Below are 16,455 nucleotides of genomic sequence, written 5' to 3' on the forward strand. Positions count from 1 at the left end.
GAAAAGGTTTATTTTTACTAAAACATGTTTAACAATGAAAGGGTTTTTTTTTCCTTTAACATGTTTAAGAATGAAAGGGTTTATTTCTACTTTATCATGTTTAACAATTAAAGGGTTTATTTTTTCGCAATCAAATTTGAAAGTCTTATTGTTTTGCATTCTAAAACTTGAATGCCGATCGATTTTTTTTATTCCAATTTTCCATCAATTCCATTTTAATCATCTTTGGACGCTTTTATGACCGTATATTGTTGCAATAACTCATGAGATTCCTGATTCACATAAGTAAACATCAAGTTAAGAATTGAAAGGGGGAATATATCAGAGAGACAACAACCCAACCAAAGAGCAGATAACAGCTGAAGGCCATCAACGGGTCTTCAACGCCTTCAACATGTATAGAGGACAACTGCGACACGTCTTCAACTTCTACACAACTTCTACACGTCTTCAACTTCTACACAACTTCGACACGTCTTTAATTTCTACACGTCTTCAACATGTATAGAAGACAACTTCGATTTATATATGCATCATGATTGATATGGTTGTTTAATAACCTAAAAGTACTCATCGATTTTACTCTGTGTTTAACTTTATCTTTTCGGAATATGTATCATTAAAATTAGAACTCGATATCCACAACCGTATATTTATATTTTGTTGCGAAACTAGAATTAATTATTCAGTTCTTAAAAAGTTAAAATTTCAGTTTATAACGCTTCATTGAATATTAATCAATTATCTATGTCCTTTTAACTGAGTTCTTATTTTCAACTATGTATGATCAATTGGTTGTGCATGACGATTAACAAGCCTTAAAATGGTGTAAATAATTTACATGAGTTTAAAAGTAAGCATTTGTAAATTTCACATACTATTGACCATGCATACTAAAGTTTACTTAATACCGGAAAAACCATTTCATAGACGAATTGTCTGTCATAAAAGATGAGATGGAAGTTTTGATGAAAGGCTTGGCTTTCATAATTTTCGTAACTTTGTACAATCAATATAGATGTTTATTGGAGGAATTTTGTGAACAAGATGACTTCGAGTGCAAGCATCATAACAATATAGATGGTATTGGGTATCTACAACATGACAGAAGTCAGCAATCTAATATACTTCGTCGATTGCAACAGCTCAGTTTGGTGGAATGTGCAAGGGAATGCTTTTTGACATCATGGTGTGTAGCTATGAATTATAGAAAGAATTGGAAGTTATGCGATTTACTTGGTCATCTTACTGCTGGGGAAAATCTGCAGATCGAAGCAGGGAGTATCTATACTAAACGATCAACCTGGTCTAAGGTAAGGTTTCATATTCTTTAAAATGTATCTTGATCTGATATTATATATCATTTTAGATTCAATTATGCAAAGCTTTAACAAAAAAGTAAATTATTCGAATGACAATTCGTTGTCATTTCTATAAAAGGAGCAAATTATTTATGTATGATATATCCATTACCCAATTCAAGATTCAAGATTCAGAAGAGAAAATTATCAAAATAGCTTGAATAATACATATATCCTAAAACACTCCCATAGGTTCTTGAATAAATAATAATACCTACGCCTTATTTTTAGCCTGGATTTTTAGTATTCGTATTGTCATCTGATAAAGTCATGCTGATTATAAGGTGCACAGTTTTCTCTGCTTTCAAAATCTTTTTTTTGAACCCGTTCTGGTTTTCTTACTTCAACCGGAAACTACATGTTACACGTTTGCTTGCGTGTGGATATGAAATTTTAGTAGGTGCGGGTGTTTATTTGTATATAGCGCATTTGTCATCCTACTATGTAAAAGTGGACCGATAGAGAACGGCGATTCATACCTGTAGAAAGAGATACATACTATTGATATCGGTATCGGATTCGACCCGGAACTTATTATTGGTAATATTAATTATGTGGAAAACAAAAAAGCCTGAATTTTTAATCAACACCATTATCCTATGTTAGTTATAAAGTTGAATTTTTTTATTCTTCGATTTTATGTCATGCCGGTTTACAAATTGGACCTCGTTATTTTAGTAGTATAGATATTCGCCTGAAAAATATCAAATTTGTTGTTTAAAATATCACTACCTTTGTAATTGCTTTATCTGTATATGTGTTTATCTTTGTAAAGTCTCTGGCTGGATCATGTGCAGACCACACTTGTTTTGCCGGAGAAAAATGCTCAAAACTAAGAACTGGTGGAAATAACTGTACATCTGTTTGTAAGTGATAATAACACCAAAATATTCACACACGTCTATTTTTCAAGAATTGTATGCTCCATTCCCCTTGAAAGTTTTAGTTCGATTATTTTCTAAAGGAAGTTCATGTCTTTATAATACTACTATCTCAATCTGAAAGAAGATCTATAAAAAAAAATTGTGCGCGTTGATTTGAAAGACATAATTGGATACTGATGTCATAATTTAAAAAAGAATTATTTGAACTTTCTATAAATCTCCAACTTTTTTATGTTCATTTTCAGATTGTAAGGATCCTATCCCGATAACAGATAAATCTGTTTGTATTGAAACGTTTGGCTTATATAGAAATCTGAAAGCTGGAAATCAATTTGAATGTAAAGCAGGATATTTCATGATAGGACGTCCCTTCATAGTATGTAATGAGAAGGGAAAATGGAATAAGATGTTCTCATGCACAGACAACAGTAAGTTTCTAGCACTTATTTGAAAATAGTAAAAATGTATGCTAAAATAATATAACAAAAGGGATGAAAGTAAATCCTTGCTGTTGAAATGCATTTCACTTCTAGTTTACTAAACAAACTTCAAATGTACTTTCTAATATGGATACAAGGCTTAAATAACAAATATCTAAATTATTAACTAGAAATACCAAATGCATGTCATAGACAAAACAGGAGAATATACATCAGTATATGTATAAGTAAATGCTAGAAAACTGATAAAGCTGGGTGTGTCCTTGATCATAATATGAAATAACTATGTATCGATAGGCAACTTCATGGTTAGTTCGGCCATATTGAATAGGGGACAGATGTTCATAATGGAGGTAGAAATGGTCTGAAAAATACGGGAAAACCTCATTAAATCTGAGCAGTAATTGGAAACATGCATAGGATTTCCCGTACTATCACACTATGTCCACCTCTTTCCAAAAAATTGCCCCTATTGAATATGGCCGAACAAACCGTGAAGTTGCCTATCGATACATAGTTATTTCATATTATGATCAAGGGGCCTATTCGATTAAAGAGATCGGGATATGAAGCATAGGAATACATGACATGCAAACACAGTTTTGGCTGTCGGATCATAGTTAATGTTGCGTTTGCCAATTCTGTCTGTTCCGATTGCTCACTCAATTTTGTCAACATAGCATGTATAACTGATCTATAGACAGATGTCATATAACTGGGATCAAGCTAGCTATGAAATCAGGTTTCGTCAGAAAAATGCCTGTACTCAGTCAGGAATATTACAGTTGCTTTCCATTTCTTCATATACGGTTGATATAGTCGATTGTTTGTTCTTGTCAGGTTTCATGAACTTCTACCTTTCTAAAATTCCAATTAATATTTTTTTAAATATAGGTTTATAAGTAACAGGTCTGTTTCAACATATCTGAACGTGAAACTAATGATATTGGCTAAATGATTGTATTGAGTATAAAGACTATCGTATTGTTTTGGTTCATTTGTATGTTTCTGAGTTAAGTGCGACGTTCATTTTCGTTGAACTAGTATACATTACTGTTTACGTGCCAGCTGAAGCCCCTTCCGGTTGCAGGGTTTTTTCATTGTGTTGAAGACTCATTTGGCGACCTTTGGCTGTGTTCTGCTCTTTTGTCGGGTTGTCTCTTTAAAGATTCACTGTTTCTATACTCAATTTATTGTTATTCACTCGTTGTAAGAAGTTTATTGGCAAGTACCGAAAGCTGGTTAATTTTCAAAAGCACAAATATAACATTATCTATTAAAACCTAAGACAAGGACAACGTACCAGTATATCATAATTTTCCTGTTTTTACTAAAAAAAATTCTAAAAATCAACAAAAAATTCACCAAAATAAACATGTTTTATAGAATTTGTACCACGTGACTGTAACGACTTTTCACAAGGAAGTGTATCAGGAGTTTATACAATTTATCCAAAAGATACAAAATTTGATGTTTACTGTGACATGGAAACAGCAGGATTTGGATGGACGGTAAGTTAAGTGAAGATGTAAACTTACTATTGTTATAGGTACAGATAACAAATATGGTATGGTCTTCAACCTCGTTCTTTATTTGGTCTTTTTGTTTTTTTATTCGAGCGTCGAAGATGAGTCTTTTGGACCCGAAACGCGCGTCAGATGTACAACATTGCAATTTAGGCATCCAGGCATGATGCGTTATTTGTACAATGTTTGATGTTTACTGTAACATGGACACAGCAGGATGTGATTGTAACTGAAATGATTACTTTTAGCTTTTGTATGAATCATACAAATAATACATGGTATATGTCAAACACGTGAAAATGAGTTAACCTTCATCGGGTGTGTGCGTACCAAAGAATGTGCATCTAATTTGCTGGAATGCTAAACTATAGCACGCAATTGTACTTATTTTTTTGTACTGAATTCATTGTTTAGGTATTATTATTATGATTGTTGTGGTAAACAGTACATCAACAAAGGTATACATATACCATTGTTATAATAATTAAAAGAACGGAATTTCATACACTTTTTACCCTCAACAGGTATGTTTGATTGATTTTGTTGAATCAATGTTTATGATTTGAGAAGAATGATATAGGTATTTAACTAGACCATTATGTATTGAATATTCCGATTTCCCGTTTCGATTTATTTATTTAACTATTATTTTTACAATTATTATCATTATTATTATTATTATTATTATTATTACTATTATTATTATTATTATTATCGTTACTATTATTATGATCATTATGATTTAGAAATAATATTTTTAAAAAGAACAGGATGCTGATTTATGAGATAAGTCGTGAAATACCTTTTGATTTGTTCTAATTCCCCCCGCCTGATCTTTTATTTTTCATTCCTTGGTCCACCAAAAAAACGTGGGATGAATATTACAGGTCAAGATTATTTTTTATTTAAGATTTTTGCCTCTTATCGATTCTCCTGACCAACTGTATGAGATATCAAAAAAAATATTTGTACTCAATTGTAAGTTGCGATATTTCTGTCGGAAGGGTATCTTGCGAATACATGGGAATATTCCATATGGGTATTATTTTAGTACGTTTTCCCTTTATGAGTTGGATTTCAAATAAAAAAGCATATACACCCGATGAAAAATGACATACACCGCACTGAAAGTCGCTTGCTTTTACGGGTATAATTATGTTAAAATCGTTTGATGACAATTGGTTTTGGTAAATAGTTGTCATTAAATATATTTCTCTCAACTTTCTTTTGCTTCGGTAAATATGTGGTATAATTGACTTTTGACAGTTGGCCTTAGTGAATATAATTTTTTCAAAAGTCAATAAAACAACATATATACCTCATCAAAAACAATAATTGTATATTATTCTATATTGGCATTATTTTAGTACGATTTCCCTTTAGGAATTGGATTTTGAATAAAAAGATATATTCACCTAAAGAAAAGTGATATTCTACGCGAGGAACGTTACGCCCTTTTACATGAAACGTTATGGTAAAATGTTTGATAAACAATTGGTTTTTTGTTAATATTTGACATCAAATACATTGTTTTCTCTTGCAAAATGGAATAAAGCAATAATTTTTGATTCGGTAAATATGTGGTTGAATCGTCGGCCATTGTGAAAATCAGTTTTCAAAAGTCAATGAAACTGCATGTTAACCTCATCAAAAGACAGTAATTTTATAGTGTTCCCCCCTTTGAGATTTACATTCAATCATATATTTCTGGAATCAGCATAACGTTGGGTATTGTCTTAAACCGAAAGTGCATTTTGAATGTAAAGATTTATAATTGTTTTCCGAATAGGTGTTTTTTTTTTTTATCAACTTTATTATTGAAATGTCAATATTACAATTCGTTCTCCTGATAAGATCAAGATTTCTGTTTATAGCTCAATACGGAAAACACATACCTTTTTATCATTAACAACACAAAGGGTATGCATTATGCATATCTTATTTATGCCAAAAATATAGATTCATCGCAGAAGTAAATCATGTCTTGTAATTATCATTTCGCTACTAATGTTTCGTGCGAAAAGTTGTTTCTTTTTTTTCGAGTTATCCACCTTTAATCACCACTTCGTTATGCATCTAAAGTTTTGCTTGACTTATTGCTGTTTTTCCTCGAGTTATCTGCCTTTGATCATCATTTCGCTATGCACCGAAAGTTTCGTGAGAATTATTTTTGTTTTCCGAGTTATCTGCTTTGATTTGTTGATAATTCAGATTTTAAATTGAAGACACTTTACTCAAAAGAGTGTCCGCATTTAAAACAATATAAAGGATTTGTCCTCATTTGTCAATTAAAAAAAAATGTCATTTATAATTGTTTTTGCTTATAGGTTTTCCAAAGGAGAATAAATGGCACTATCGATTTTTACAGAGGATGGTCTGATTACGAGGATGGATTTGGAAATTTGATATCAGAATTTTGGCTAGGTATTTTTTATTTTTTTTTTATATTTTCAAAAAAAATCGAAAAAAGTAGGCTATATGGTACGTCATTGTCCGTCTGCCTTTCATCTGTATATAAATTTGTCCTCAACACTTCGTTAGATAACTCAAATTTGCTTATGTAATTTCAAAACAACATTATAATTGACGGCGAAAGCTCCATTTCGATTTAATTTTGTTTTGCTTTGTCGTTCCAGAGTTACGGTTTTAATCGTTTAAATTCAGGCAATCTTTTTTCACCGCACCAGTATGCTTGATTGAATTCCTCAAACCTTTACATTATTTAGGATTGATAAAGAAAATATCCGTTCTGATCACGATTTCAGGACTTTGACAGTTATATTTAATCAACATTTCTCGTTTTGTTCCGTAAATTGAATGTGCTGGGACTGAATTACTGACAGTTTTAATTTGTGAACATAAATCACCGTTTGCTTAATGCAAAATACGATACATCATCCAAGAGTTAGGAGACTTTGACAGTCAGATAAATAAAAGGCATATTTTATATTTCATGCACTAGATATAGTGAGCTTGGAACAAATTATTTCGCAATTAACACATGGAAACTTGATTTTGAAATTTTCTTGCTTTGGCATTTTAGAGTTATGGGACTTTAAGCAGTTATAATTGACACAATACGTATATGCCTATCAGTATCCTCATTATTTGACAGAGTCATTGTATGTTCTTCTGATTAAAAGGCTTTTGAATATCCCATTTTTTTTTACAACTATTTTAAGATGTAAAACAAGGGAGAAGCATACGCTCTTGTCACAACTGTTTATTAAGTTTATGTATCAAGTTTTGTTACAATATTTTTTTACAAATCATTGTCCCGAATAAAAAGTAAGAAGATGTTAAATAAATGCCAAAAAAAAACTACTTATGAACGGTAAAAGGAAAATGTTGCAACCAATTACCGGTCACAGTTAAGCCGCTAATAATTAGGGAAAACATCAATCAATCAATCAATCAATCAATAATTAAGAAAACCATGACCGTTTAGTCATTTATAAAATACTCGGGATGAAAAACGTAAGATAACTCAAATGAGGACATCATCGGTCTTATTCATACCACCCCAATAGACAAAACATATGTGACAAAGAGGAACCAAGCACATCCACTGAATAAAGGACTATAATATTGATGATAATACAAACTCAGCTGTATATTCCATCAAAGGATGTTCGCTCCTGTTGTCGCTACTGTTGTTTTTGACTTTTTGTTAGATATTCGGAATCCTCTGGTTTTATTTATGTACTGCCATTGAAAATTTTGCCCACTAACACCTGCTTTTCTTTAAATAATTTATTACATACTGTTTAAAAAGCCATATTTGAAGATCTTATAAAATCATTGTATTTTTTCTTCTTTTTTGAAAGGAAAAAGATGGCAATGTTAAATGTATGAAAAATTTAAGAGAACATCACTTACCGACAAATTTTGAACGGCTGATATCTCGAAAACAAGCGCACGAACCTTTTATTTTTTTCTGCTTTTTTAGTTCCTTTATTCATATACTTTCAATTTATAACAGTCGTTTAAAAAGCTTGTTATTTTGAAAGAGAGTAGCGAACGTCCTTAACATTAAGCTTTACTGTTATTTTCCTAACTTTAACAATAATCTTTTTGTTTGATAATTTTCTATTATAAGCTAGGCTAAGAATGTTATCCTTTCAGTCGTGTAGCAAAATACATTCCGCAAGACAAGAGCGACCAAGCCGACGAAATATCTCAGCTACATCTCATCTCAGGGCTATTTCTCTTCGGTGAAATAGTCCCTCTTGTTTTCAAAGTCATAGATAAGCGATAAAACAAAATCAGTTCAGTTTAATGAATTTGTTTCCCTTTTGAACAGGAAATAAGTATATGCATCATCTCACATCAACTGCAAATTACAAGCTTTACATTCACCTTGAAGATTTTGAAGGGAATTCACGATACGCAGAGTACAGCGAATTCAGTATAGGAGATGCTGCCACCAATTATATTTTGAATGTCGAAGGATATAGCGGAAATGCAGGTAAAGATAATAATTTACACCTGACCCTTACATCTAGAATTTGATAAGGATGGTCTGTTGAAAACAAATCTTTACGAAGAAAGATTTTAGTTGCCAAATTGTGAACTTTTAATTTTTATGTACCAACATTTAAGCGGCGGTTGTGTATGGAGTATATATCTCCCAGTTGATACGATATTCAAGGATATGTATTTCCTATCATGATTTCCCCTATAGAGGTTTGCTGCTCATAAGAAAGCTATTGAACAAAGAATTTCAAAGAGTAATGTTAAAATCGTTCCTTTGTAAATTTTACGGACGCCTTCCCGTCCCTTTCCCCCCGATTGTGACCTACCGAATTAGACATATCACCGGTTTTGTACTAACTTGAGCAACACGATAGGTGCCATATGTGGAGCAGGATCTGCTTACCCTTCTGAGCACCTTTACTCACCCCCCCCCCCCCCCATCCCCCCACCCCCACCCCCCCACCCCCCCCCCCCCCCCCCACCCCCCACCCCCTGTTTTCGGTGGGTTTCGTGTTGCTCAGTCTTTGATTTTCTTTTTCTATGTAGTGTTTGATGTACTGTTGTTTGTCAGCTTGTCTTTTTCATATTTAGCCATGGCGTTGTCAGTTAATTTTTGACTTATGATTTTGAATGTCTCTTTGATATCCTTCGCCTCTCTTTTGCGACCAATCAACCTGCAAACATATAATGTTCTTATTTATTCATTTGAAGACAAAAAACCTGTAGCACACTATCCTCAGGCAAAGTTGACCTTAGATGGATTTTGCTATTTTTAAGTTCTTTTTGGGTAATTCAACTTCAACTGTTTCGGTTTTTATATATCTTTGGCTTTCAAATATTCGGCTTTGAGCGTTCCTAATAAGGGTAATCAAGAAAAGTGCTTCGGACGCATGACATGTACTTCGTGTGGTTTTCGGTTTTTTTTTTTTTTTTTGTCACTGTCTTAAACTTCTACAAACTTCGCTTGAATTTAATCTTATCCGTATTCATTCAGATTGTACAATATGTTTTGAATGACTTTAAAGAAAGTGTCAATCGATTAGTATCACTACTTAAGAGTAATAATGGAAAATATAAGAACATGAAATATCGGTAGGGTTGGTTGAACTCGATAGCATTGTATAAAAACTCATACCACATCTTCTTATATCTATTAGATCGTTGAACTCCTCCAAAATTTTTCAATTAGGCTATCGAATTTGTTATCATTTAATATATCGTGGTTATTTCTTGATATATCTGGTATATTGTGTACTAGTGAGAGATTTAGCTAGCTATAAAACCAGGTTTAATCCAACGTTTTCGACAAAAAAGAAATGCCTGTACAAAGGCAAAAAAATTGCAGTTATTTCTATTTGCTTGATGTGTTTATGCTTTTTTATTTTGCAATTTGATAAATAAAGTTCCGTTTTGAATTTTCCTAGGAGTTTGGTATATTTGTTTTTTTTACATTTTTGTACGATTTGCAACCAGAAAACACATCTCTTGTCAGTGGAGATACAGACATGTTGTATCGGTCAAGCAATTTAAATAGCGTACTGCAAAATTTACGGAGTGTTAATTAATTCCATCTTTATCGTAATTCTGTTGGAGCAATGTTTGTGTTAAGATCACATCCATGTTTGTGTAATTAAAACATCCAACTTGTGATGTAAGCATTGATATTCACGTGTATGTAAACGCCTAGCAATAAGACAGAGAGTATATAACTTCAAATCGGGAATCTACATATCAAAAAAGTCCTATCGTCAAGATTCAAACAGATCCTAGTTTAAATTCATCCTTCTCTGTTAATTTCAAACAACACACTTATATATGAGGCAACCCTGGTGGGTTTTGGATTCGAATATAAAGTTTACTGGAATAAATGAGATGTAAGCAATTTCCAAAATGTGTGAAACTCAGTAAGTCACAAAACATGGACAATATATTTGAACGTTCACGTTGTACTCTGCAATTGTTTCTTTTTGGATCTTTCGCTGTTTATGAAACTGTCATCACTCGCAAAATGTAAGCAATCTGTCAATAATCATCACAAATTGTCCAATGTAATGTTTGGAAGCATGGTATTGTTAAAGTTAGTGAAATTTTTTTTTTTAATTTAATTTTAAATATAAGATAGTACGATGTTACATAATTAGCAGGTCAAATATTTTGAGCTAGCTTTGGGTAACTACAAGCATTCATTTGTAATGTATGATTTTAATTTACTGTTTCAAAATCTTAAGGACCATTAGTAAACTCATTATTCGTATCCCAAGATGAAAACTACGTCGCGTCATTGGTAGAATTTTAATTGTTTTGGACGTCTATGGTAGCCAATCAAAGATTTTTGGTGTACTCTTTTGAAAATATTACCCAGAATGCATTAGAATTTAAAACGGCGAATTCGTGTTGTGTACTTGTGCTTCCGTTTTATAATTGATCGTTATATGAAAGTGGTGCATTTTTAATAGTCATGTTTTTGTATAAAAATAAAAGGACTTTTGGAGAAATATAGGTGAAAAATTAAAACAAAATACCGAACTCCAAGGTAAATTCAAAAGGATTCCAACTTCCTACTAGCACTTATATATAAAATGCATTTGGGATACATTAATCTTTGAAAAATTAAGGATATTTGGCATTCATTTCACTTTTCTGAAATTCGCAAAATTTTGAAAATTCTCAAGTACAAGTGAAAGACAACTTCAGAATATACTACTACTACCAATAGAAACAAAGATCGTATATTGATGCTTCATAGTTTTATAAACTTTTAGATTTTTAAAGTTGAGTGACTTAAACGATGTCCTAATATTCTATCTTTTTTCTTTTACCTTGATAAATTATTTAGCACTTCACACGTTATTTATATTTATTGTTTCTTCTTTCCAGGAGATAGCCTGTCGTATCCTGGTGACCAAAACCACAACGGTATGATGTTTTCCACCATAGACAGAGATAACGACAGATATCAAGACAACTGTGCAGCAAGGTTTAAGGGAGCATGGTGGTACAATGCATGTCATCTAGCTAATTTGAATAGAGAATATTTAGGAGGACAGTACTCCTCTGAAGCCAATGGGATCGTATGGGAGAAATGGAAAGGATATCAGTATTCACTAAAAACTACTAAAATTATGATTAAACGACACTAAGAGACGTTTTATGGCTTCAAATTTATATATTCGAAAGAAAACAAATTACGCTTTCTTAAAGTGGTCAATGCACGTATTTTCAAAAGAAGCGCAAACCGTTTAGCAGATTCCTTGAGTCGTTTTCACTAAAAAAACTTACGACTAAGATTGGTTTTAAGCCATGAACAATTCACTATACTTACGATCAATCTTAGTCGTAAGCTTTTTTGTGAAACCGACTCCTTGTGTAGATATAAGTTTCAAGTTGAAATTACATTGCAATTTTTGCTACCGGAACTGGCAGGTTTCAACCAGTTTTATGAGTTGTGAACATGTTTCATAATTTAAAAGAAATTCAAAATAGTACATTTACAGTACATGTGAAGAAAATTTCAATATTTATTTCAAATATAAGAACAACAGAAGAAGTGCTTAAACCATTTTGTTTCTTTATCGACGAAGTGTCATATAATCTAATTCTGATAAATTCAGTTCAAAATTGAAATAATTTCTTTTTAGTAAATAATTTGTCAGGAATATTTAATATTCGTTATCAAATTATCTCACATAGCCTGAAATATAACTATAGCAAAAAAATAAAAAATCGAACACCTTCAAAAACACAGACACGTCATATCGGTCCGAGACTATAATTCCATAGTGTATGACAATTACTAAAGGTGGCTGACGCAAGGCAATATTTAAAGTATCAATTAAAGACTTGGGATCTTACGCTAGCAAATATTAGTACAATATGATACAAATAGTTTTAGGTCACTGAGTTATAATATATAATCCATATCCTTCTGATATCAAAATTAATTAAAATTCATATCAACAGTAGAAAATAGTGTTGTGTTAGTGTTCCTCATCTTCAGTTTTCAATGTAATAATTCTGCACTGTTGTTTGTTTTTACTGTTTTTTTTTGTTTTTTTTTTTTTGCGGGGGGGGGGGGGGGGGGGGTTGTAATGGTATTCCCGGTGTTTTTCAAACATTGCAGCTCTGAAAATTACCGATGTCAATTAGGAAAGCAAAACAGAAAGCTCAATACATTTATTCGAAATTATTGAGAAAAATGAATTATACATTTATTCATCTGAAATGAACGGAAATATATATATAATAAATGTGTTTGACCAATGTCAGAATGCTCGCAGAAAAATACTCAAGACCAGACGATATGTTAAACTTTTTTATGCATCCTCTTTTAAATATGTGCAGCCTGGCAGAAAAGACGGATCTTTTAAATATTAATGTGTATAAAAAGGACCGTGTAATAGTTGTCCTCTTCACTATAAATCAAACGTTCTGTTTTAATTGACATATATTATATAATTCTTCTGAATTTAAACTTAAACTAATTTACGAATAAAATGCTTCTTGTTATAATTTTTTTTGGTTGTAAAGGTATTGACCGAATCATATTTTTTGTGCACACGATCAACGCTTTCACAACATTATAAATTCATTATAAGAAGCATTCAATTCATTTAATTTTATTTGTATACACTACAGCAATGACATTGTTTTCTTCACTAAAAATCAAGTATATGTTTTAATTGACATTTACAAATAATTCTTCAGGAGTTTAAACTTAATTAAACTAATTTATGAATTGAACGCTTCTTTTTATAATTTTATTGTGTTGTTAAGACATTGACAGAAGCATATTCTGTGTGCGCACGATCAACGTTTTTACAGCACGATCAACACTTTCACAACGCTTTACAATTGGTAAAAGTGAAAGAAGCATTCATTTATTTTATTTATATTTTTATACACTACTATGAAATTAACCTTTTGTTTATTTTTCAGTGCGTTTATTAAACATTGTCACGAAAAGCATGTGCAGTCACAGCTGTTGTATTTTATACGGAAATACATTATATTTGATAATAGTTGTGTCACTAACAACACAATTTCATTTATAATGCACCCAACTAGTATACAACTAAATCATATTTGTTTGTTTTGTTCACACATCATTGTCAATATAATAGAATTGTATGCGACTGTCATACAAGTGAGAGGTTACGCTACCTATAAAACCAGTTTTTTTTTTTGCTTATCAGTTTGAACATGTTGAATGTAACTTTGGTTTCATTCGACTCTCTTTTGCAACCAATCAGCCTTAATTCGAACACATAATGTTTTATTTATTCTTTTGACGACTACTAGCCTGTTGTACACTTTCCTCATGCAAAGTTGACCTTAGATGGATTTGGCTATTTTTAAGTCCTTTTTGGTAATAAAGTTATTCAACTGTTTCGACTCTTTTTTATATTTGGCGTTCAAATATTCGGCTCTGAGCGTCCCTGATAAGGCAAATAAAGAAAAGTGATTTGGACGCCTGAAATTTATTTCGTTTTGTTTTCGTTTATTTTCACTGCCTTAAACTGCTACAATATTCGCTTTAATTAAATCTTAACCGTATTCATTTAGATGTATAATTGGTTTTGAATGACGTAAAAGAAAGAATGAATCGATTAGTACTTGAGTGTAATAATGGAAAATATATATAAGTACATGAAATGTCGGTATGAAAGAGTAAAAGATTAAATCATGAAATAATAATACAGAGTCATATTACACATTTTGATATAACCCATTCTAGTACTTTAAATATTATCAATTTACATAAAAAGTTATAGATTTGAATATGTTTGATTTATTCTCCTTTGTGTAAAGTTCTGTTTTATGTAACATGTACTGACTTATCATGTGAATATTTATTATCTGTTACTATATGTTTTAGGGTCTAAATATTGTGTATTAAAAGAAAGGAACCCTTAGTTCATCTTTTGTCGTATTTGACCAAGAAAATACCCCGTTACATTTGTTAAAAATTATTACAAAATATACAGTTGATTCAAATACACCATCTGCAGAAAGATTGCTATTTGCTGTTTTACGTAAAAATAAATTTTATGTAATCAAAATCAGGTTGAAAAAAACATAATAAAAAAATGCCAACATGTTTGAAGGGAATAATACACGCAGGATTCGTGCTTTTTAGGGGAATGTAGGGATCTAAACTTTGGTATTTAAATGTGTTATTGAGTTTCCAGCCTGTCATTTCTTGTTATTGTGTTTGTTACTTCATGATTATCAGGAAAAGAAATAAAGGACATTATGTATAGATATCAAGCTAGCCCACAAAAAAACTAAATATATAAATAGATAATAACGTAGTTAGTAAGTATATTGATGAAAAGCTGAATTTCAAATATTTCTCTTACAAACATTGGAAACAAGTTTTTGTTGTTGCTTCAACTGCACTAATGTGAATTTTATAGACAAAACGAGCTTCTGGCGTACAAATTTAAGGCTGGTATTAATGAGTTATTTAACAACCACTGCGTCGATGACACTGCTGGTATGGATTTCCTACCCGAGGAAGTCACTAACCCACCAGTCAGCACTTTTGCCTTGACATGAGTTATGACTGATAGGGTCATAATTATAAATTAAATTGCATTCTTACAAATACTACGGATTTTCTACCCCGGGAGTAGATAACCATAGCTGTATTTGACAAAATCTTTCGCAAGGTTCTTTTTATTTCACTGAACTCACTTCAAACAAACTACCTTTCACTGAAGCAATTAGTTAAGAGATTTCACCAATTGATCAATTTGTTGAAGAAGAATTCAAATTGCAATTTGGTAAACTGTTTGAGTTATTGTTATTGTGATACCCCAAAGCCTACTCAATAAGCACAGTTACAAACCTGTTTGTGCATTTTCCATTGTTATTCAAAGCAAAATAATTATCTAAGATACCTGGGACGATTTCATCAAGAATCGCTTTTGTTTACTTATTGTACCTCGAACTTATTAACCCGGTGTAGGTCTTTAAGTTGTGGTTCAATTTACATACAGTCAATCGGGCATGACTAATTAGACACGCCTTCTAAGAATCAGGGGTCCAAAATATGATATGGAAAAAAACAGCCAATGAATTACCATAATTAACAATTTCAGAGCATCAAAGTGCTTTTGGTTGATTTAATATCTCCGGTCAATAATCAAACAGTATTTGAGTGAAAATACAAACCTGTCCAAAACCGGGAAATTTTGAATGCAATAGAAATTTATTTACAGAAAAAGTCCATATCTCATTTACTTATAGTAGCCGTTATTGATTGTAATTTAATGTCGTTTTGTTTTTTGGCATTCGTCTACCGTGGAGAAAACAGGGGGGGGGGGGGGGGGGGTTTGTTGTCGAAAAATGCGTATAAATAATTATAAGCTGAAAACCGTCCTATGACTAAAAAATACTTTATTATTCAATAATATTTACTGTCAAAGATATCACAACAGACACATTTGATTTAATATTATTTACCGTTAAAGATATTCCAACAGGCACAAATGTTTGGTTGAAAAATATCATCTGCCCTTTTTTTAATTTCGATCGGTAAAAAATTAAAGATGTAATATAAACCAGTAGGAGAAAACTCTTCTTTGTATAGTACAATGGTAAAATAAAAGATGATATTGAATGACGTCCAGCGGCAAACTAAATAAATATTCGGCACAATAACATGTAAATATGATATGAGTATTAACCCTGCCTTGTACAAGACCGACACGTTGGGTCGTTTTTTTTAGCGCCTAAGTTAACAAGATATCAATTCGTAGGAGGA

The 16,455-nt window shown here is 31.7% G+C and overlaps 1 protein-coding gene across 1 annotated transcript; it reads left to right on the forward strand.

Annotated features, from left to right (window-relative positions):
- The first annotated feature begins 926 nt into the window (after positions 1-926).
- LOC127717535 (angiopoietin-related protein 6-like) lies at positions 927-12,721 on the forward strand. Its single transcript, XM_052223211.1, has 7 exons — positions 927-1,313; positions 2,137-2,227; positions 2,491-2,673; positions 4,072-4,196; positions 6,539-6,635; positions 8,515-8,679; positions 11,565-12,721. Exons 1-7 carry the CDS (start codon positions 957-959, stop codon positions 11,825-11,827), a joined length of 1,281 nt encoding a protein of 426 aa, XP_052079171.1. The 5' UTR covers positions 927-956; the 3' UTR covers positions 11,828-12,721.
- Positions 12,722-16,455: the final 3,734 nt, after the last annotated feature.

Source organism: Mytilus californianus, unplaced genomic scaffold (assembly GCF_021869535.1).
Source record: "Mytilus californianus isolate M0D057914Y unplaced genomic scaffold, xbMytCali1.0.p SCAF_10, whole genome shotgun sequence".
NCBI lineage: Eukaryota > Metazoa > Mollusca > Bivalvia > Mytilida > Mytilidae > Mytilus > Mytilus californianus.